General features: G+C 49.0%; 1 protein-coding gene across 17 annotated transcripts in view; it reads right to left on the reverse strand.

Annotated features, from left to right (window-relative positions):
• STYXL1 (serine/threonine/tyrosine interacting like 1) overlaps positions 1–6,688 on the reverse strand; it is a 59,007-nt gene that overhangs the window by 26,971 nt on the left and 25,348 nt on the right. For 10 of the 17 annotated variants that reach the window (XM_017533457.2, XM_017533456.2, XM_017533459.2 and 7 more), the window contains one exon: positions 3,779–3,920. The exons of 5 other annotated variants lie outside the window; for them this stretch is intronic. In XM_017533457.2, the coding sequence (XP_017388946.1) occupies positions 3,779–3,920 (142 nt within the window). Of the gene's footprint in view, positions 1–3,778; positions 3,921–6,688 lie in introns of those variants that run through there. 2 more of the 17 variants (XM_017533460.2, XM_017533469.2) reach the window with 2 other exon arrangements.

Genomic DNA, 6,688 nt, shown 5'->3' on the forward strand with positions numbered 1-6,688 from the left:
TTGAGATGGAATTTCATTCTGTCACCCAGGCTGGTGTGCAATAGCACGATCTCAGCTCACTGTAACCTCCGCCTCCCAGGTTCAAGCGATTCTCCTGCCTCAGCCTCCCGGGTAGCTGGGATTATAGGCACCTGCCACCACACCCAGATAGTTTTTGGATTTTTAGTAGAGATGGGATTTCACCATGTTGGCCAGGCTGGTCTTGAACTCCTGACTTCAGGTGATCCGCCTGCTTTGGCTTCTCAAAGTGCTGGGATTACAGGTGTGAGCCACTGCACTCAGCCTCATTCCTTTTTATGGCTGAGTAATATTCCACCATGTGGACAGACCACATTCTGTTCCACCCAATTAAGTACTGATAGACACTTGGGTTGCTCGTGCCTTTTGGCTATTATGAATAACACTGCTATGAACATTCATGTAAAAGCTTTGGTGTAGTTGTGTTTTCATTTCTTTGGGGTCTATATCTTAACCTTCTGAAGAAACACCAAGCTGTTTTCCACAGTGGCTGCACCATTTTACTTTGTGGTTAGCAGTGTATGAGGCTTCCAATTTCTCCATGTTCTCAACACTACTTCTTATTATCCGTCTCTTTGATTATGACCATCCTAGTGGGTGTGAATGATATCTCACTGAGGTTTTGACATCAATTTAATCTAAAACGCCTTCATCAATCAGCAGAATCACAATTAGACTGCATGCGAATTAGACATATGTGACAGGAAGCTTGCATAATTAGGGCTAAGCCAAGACATCCTTAAGCCAAAATATCCTGAGGCCAGGTTCTAACCCAGAAACAGAAATATTGAATATCGTGCAATGGACTTCAGAGAGCGAGATAAAGGGATAAAGGAAAGAACATAGACTCTAACTTCTTTGAAAAAAAAAAAAAAAACTGCTGGGCACAGCAGCTTATACCTGTAATCCCAGCACTTTGGGAGGATGAGGCAGGCAGATCACCTGAAGTCAGAAGTTCAAGATCAGCCTGGACAACATGGCAAAACCCCATCTCTACTAAAAATACAAAAATTAGCCAGATGTGGTGGCACATGGCTGTAATCCCAGCTATTCAGGAGGCTGAGGCAGGAGAATCGCTTGAATCCAGGAGGCAGAGGTTGCAGTGAGCTGAGATCACATCACTGCACTCCAGCCTGGGCAACAAGAGTGAAACTCCGTCTCAAAAAAATAAAAATAAAAAACAAGTTTTAAAAAAAAGTTTTATTTATTTTTGAGACTGGGTCTTACTATGTGTTACCCAGGCTGGAATGCAGTGGTACAGTCATAGCTCACTGCAGCCTTGACCTCCTGGGCTTAAGTGATCTTCCTGCTTCAGCCTCCTGAGTAGCTGGGGCTATAGGCGTGTACCACCATCCCTTCCTAAATGTTTTTGTATTTTTTGGTAGAGCCAGGCCTTGCCATGTTGCCCAGGCTGGTCTCAAACTCATGGCTTCAAGTGATCCTAATGCCTCAGCCTCACAAAATGCTGAGACCACGGGTATGAGCCACCGTGCCTGGCCAACTTTGCTTCCATATTGAATTTTTGTTCAGGGAGACAAAGACAATTCCAGAAGGGGCTGAGGAGGATCTAAGTGGCTGAGACCTGTCAGAGATGGCACTGAGAGGAAGAATCTGGAGTCTGCAGCCAGGCTGAGAGAAAATCTGCAGCTGTCAAGACAGGAGCCAAAGCCCCCCCACAGGGCCTGGCTCAGAAGTCAGAGTCCAGGCCAGGTATGGTGGCTCATGCCTGTAATCCCAGCACTTTGGGAGGCCAATACAAGACAACTCCTTGAAGCCAAGAGTTCAAGACCAGCCTGGGCAACAGAGTGAGACGCTGACCAAAAAAAAAAAAAAAGGAAAGAGGGGGTGTTCAGAGAAGCCTTGAGATGGTCTTGTAACCCCAAAGACTTTGCAATAACCTGAAGGATGACATTTGAAACAAGAAAAGACGCCTTCAGTGCCCAAGTTGTCCGCGTGGTTGTGGTTTCCTGTGAATGGGGGCCCCATAGCAAAGTGAGATCAGTTACAGAACATGAAGGGGATTATCCCTGTTGAGCACCATCTGCTAGGATTTCAAGGTCCAGCCTACAGTCCTAAGATTGCAGACCAGAGCCCCACAAGATGAGTAGGAAAAGAGGGAGAATTTCCTGGCCAAGGACCTCCTGAGAAGAAAGTCCAGACCGCTGGTTTTATGAAAGGTGTGAGCATAGCGCCACCTAGTGGCAGTTAGTGTGAGTGCGCCCAGCTTCTGTAACTGCACACAACCATGTTCATTGGCTACTGATTCCTAGAAGCAGAGCTCCCAGCGGTCAGCCCAAAACTAGGGGCTCATGAAGAACACAGCAGAGCCTCAGAGGTTCAATGGGGCACACTGGAACTGACCGCGCTTTATTGCTCTGACTCGGGGCTGCACGCTCCCAATCCCCAGGAGACAAGACAGAGCCGAAAGGTCTGGGTTTGAATCCCGTCCCCACCACTTACAGGCGTGATGGTTTAAAAATATGTCCACACACTTTTAAAAGCTGAAGTCTCAGCCTACGCAACACAACAAGACCCAGTCCCTACAAAAAAGGAAATGAATGAGCTGGGCGCCAGACCTCAGCATATCACTCTGACTGGTCCTGAACTCCTGGGCTCAGGTGATCCTCCTGCCTCAGCCTCCCAAAGTGCTGGGATTACAGGTATCAGTCACTGGGCCTGGCACCCTCACAGCTCTTGATGTTAGTATCCCTCTAAGTTGTTCTGCAGACTACGTGAACAGATCCAGGTGAAGCACTTGCTTCCTGGCGCATGGCACACGTGAAACTGTCCCCATAAATGTTCTGAAATTAATCAGGAAAGGAAGTAGGGAAACAAATGACAATAAGCGCAGCTGGCAGCACCTTCAGCCTTCCTGACTAGGTCACCTTGCTTGCTCTGCAACCTCCTTGCTCACAGTTACTTGATGCCGATTGTCCTGGAATCACACAGACCCTGTTACAAGAACACAGTTCCCCTTCCCTGCTCTGTAGATAACAACTTGAATGTCATGAAACACTGTTTTCCCTTGGAGATATTATTTCAGGTCCTGCACACCGATGAAACCACTGACAGCTGGTCTGAAGGGCCCCCCAAGAGCTGACTCACCAAAGAACGCAGTTTTCACATCCCAATGACTTCATTCCCTTTCCTCGACCAATCAATAACCCCAACTTTCCAGCCCCTCACCCTCCCCAATCCCCTTAAAGGCCCCATTCTGGCCGGGTGCGGTGGCTCACGCCTATAATCCCAGCACTTTGGGAAGCTGAGGTGGGCAGATAACAAGGTCAAGAGATTGAGACCATCCTGGCCAACATGGTGAAACCCTGTCTCTACTAAAAGTACAAAAATTAGCTAGGCATGGTGGCGTGCACCTGTAGTCTTGGCGACTTGGGGGGCCGAGACAGGAGAATCACTTGAACCAGGGTGGCAGAGGTTGCAAAGGTGCAGTGAGCAGAGATAGTGCCATTGCATTCCAGCCTGGCAACAGAGCAAGACTCCGTCTCAAAAAAACAAAACAAAACAAAACAAAAAACCACCACCACCACCACCAACAAAACCCATTCCACAGCTCCTTGGGGAGATGGATTTGAGGGCCTCCTCCCATCTCCTGTGATCATGAAGCTCTTTCTCTGACGCAAACCCTGCTGTCTAAGTGTAACTGGCCTGTTGCCCCGCCACGGGCATACAAACCTTTTGGTCCTATAACAAATTTGTCCAACAGCCGTTACTATTATTCTTGCTGCTGTCACGGAAAACCCACCTTTGCCAGCACCATCCGAGTCTGAACCATCATCGTCATCTTTTAAGAGCACCTCCAGAGTGCTGGTGTTGTTATCGTATACCACGCAGTGCTTCACACACTCCAGGTCCACAGACTCTGGGAGAAGATATTCATTCATTTTCTTAAAAAGACACAAGAGAGGCCTGTTGGTGGGCAGGTTTGGTTGAGCGGAGACTCCTTGCATACCAGCACTGGGGGGAGCTAAGGCTGCACTCTCTCGCCTGACTACAGACACAGGTACAGAAGCACTGAGACAGTGGATGGAGAGTCTGTTAAATCCCTCCGCAACTATGTCCCCTTCTGATAAAAGCTGACCACAGCTGACTGGACCAGAGAGAAGTGCCTGACCAAAGAACGGCTGGTCTGCTGACTGGTCCACAGCCTGTTAGGTACCCTGGTGTCAGAGAAACTGTGGTCAATTGAATTGTGACATCCTTTCTCATAGTGAGAGTGTCTGGCATGGGAGACTGAATCTAGAAGCACCAGACTGGATGTGGGGGTTTGTGCCTGTAATCCCAGCACTTTGGGAGGCCAAGGCAGGAGGACTGCTTGAGGCCAGGAGTTCGAGACCAGCCTGGGCAACACAGCAAGACCCCTGTCTCTATGGAAAAAAAAAAAAAATACAAAAATCAGCCAGGCATGGTGGCATGTTCCTACAGTCCCAGCTACTCAGGAGGCTGAGGTGGGAGGATCACTTGAGCCCAGGAGATAGAGGCTGCAGTGAGCTGTGATTGTGTCACTGCACTCCAGCCTGAGTGACAGAATAAGACCCTGTCCCAAAACAACAACAACAAAAAAAAAAAAAAAAAAAAACACCCAAAAAGAAGGCAGTAAGTAGACAGTGTGTAGAGCAGAAGTCATGAGTGAGCAGAAGGAATGAGATGAACTGGAAGATCAAACATGGCTGGTCATGGTGGCTCATGCCTATAATCCCAGCTGCCTGGGAGGCTGAGGTGGGAGGATGGCTTGAACCCTGGAGCTCACTGCAACGCTGCAGTGAGCTATGATGACAACACTGCACTCAAGCCTGGGTGACAGAGTAAGACTCTGTCTCAAAAAAAAAAAAAAAAAAAAAAAAAAAAAAAAAAAAACCAGACACTATGGATGACAAGATGTACTACCAATTTGATCAGGAGTGTGCACAAAAGAGGGACTTACTGGCAGACAACACTCCAGGCAAGGCAAAGATGCGGCCGGTTTCCAAACCTAAACAAGCTGACTTTAGGACCCAGAGACCCTAAAGGCCAGATCTCCTTTGAGCTCTCCTCTCCCCTTCCCCGTGCACACTGACTTCCCCTTCTCAGAGGATTTCCTCCAGAGGCTTGAGCCACACACCCTGGCAATGCTCAGACTCCCATCTTCCCAGTTCCACCACCAGGCTGGACAGAGAAACCCTTCTCTAATTCCAATTCTGATTGGCTCAGCTTTCATCCCAGACCCATGACCAATCACTGAGGCCAGGGTCCTGGCTAGGATTTTATGTTACTTTAGAGACAGGGTCTCACTGTGTTGCCCAGGCTGGACTACAGTGGTGCAGTCATAGCTCATTGCAGCCTTGAACTCCTGGGCTCAAATGATCCTCCCACTTCAGCCTCCTGAGTGGCTGGGACCACGGGCACACACCACCACGCCTGGCTAATTTCTCTCTCTCTCTCTATATATATATATATTTGAAGATACAAAAAAGCCAGGTGTGGACTACAGTAGCACCTGTAGTCCCAGCTACTCGGGAGGCTGAGGTGAACAGATCGCTTGAGGCTTGGAGGTGGAGGCTGCAGTGAGCTGTACCACTGTACTCCAGCCTGGATGACAGAGCAAGGCCTGTCTCAAAACAGTAACAACAAGGCCAGGTGCAGTGGCTCATGCCTGTAATCCCAGCACTTTGGGAGGTCAAGGCAGGCAGATTACCTGAGGCCAGGAGTTTGAGATCAGCCTGGCCAATAGGGTAAAACCCCATCTCAACTAAAAATACAAAAATTAGCCGAGTGTGGTGGCACATGCCTGTAGTCCCGGCTACTCAGGAGGCTGAGGCTGAGGCAGGAGAATGGCTTGACCCTAGGAGGTAGAGGTTGCAGTGAGCCGAGATCACATCACTGCACTCGAGCCTGGGTGACAGGATGAAGCTCTTTTTCAAAACGACAACAACAACAAACACTCAAAAAGAAGGCAGTAAACGAATGCCTTCTGGGGTCCCACTATGTTGTCCAGGCTGGTCTTGAACTCTTGGACTCAAGTGGTCTCAGACCACCTCAGCCTCCAAAAGTGTTGGGATTATAGGCACAAGTCACTGCGCCTGGCCAGGATGTTATTTTAGAAAATGCCACTAGAAATCCACGGTTTGAGCAGAGAGGGGAGAAGTTGCCCCCAAAAAGGGGGAGGTACTGGGCAGAAAAAAGATGTTCACCACACCCACTTTTTGGGAAAGACACTACCATATTAAAAATACAACTCAGGCCAGGCCTGGTGCTTAGGCCTGTCATCCCAGCACTTTGGGAGGCTGAGGAGGGAGGATCGCTTGAACCTGGGAGTTCAAGGCCAGCCTGGGTAACATAGTGAGACGCCATCTCTACAAGAAATACAAGTTAGCTGAGTATGGTGGTGCTCATCTATGGTCCCAGCTACTGGGAAGGCTGAGGTGGGAGGATTGCTTGATCCTAGGAGTTCAAAGCTGCAGTGAGCAGCGATGGCGCCACTGCACTCCAGCCTGGGTGACAGAGTGAGACCCTGTCTCAAAACAAAACAAACAAACAAATAAAAAACAGGCTGGGTGAGGTGGCTCACGCCTGTAATTCTAGCACTTTGGGAGGCCAAGGCAGGCAGATTGCCTGAGCTGAGGCGTTCAAGACCAGCCTGGGCAACACGGTAAAACCCCATCTCTACTAAAATACC

Source organism: Cebus imitator, unplaced genomic scaffold (genome assembly GCF_001604975.1).
Source record: "Cebus imitator isolate Cc_AM_T3 unplaced genomic scaffold, Cebus_imitator-1.0 Scaffold82, whole genome shotgun sequence".
Lineage (NCBI taxonomy): Eukaryota > Metazoa > Chordata > Mammalia > Primates > Cebidae > Cebus > Cebus imitator.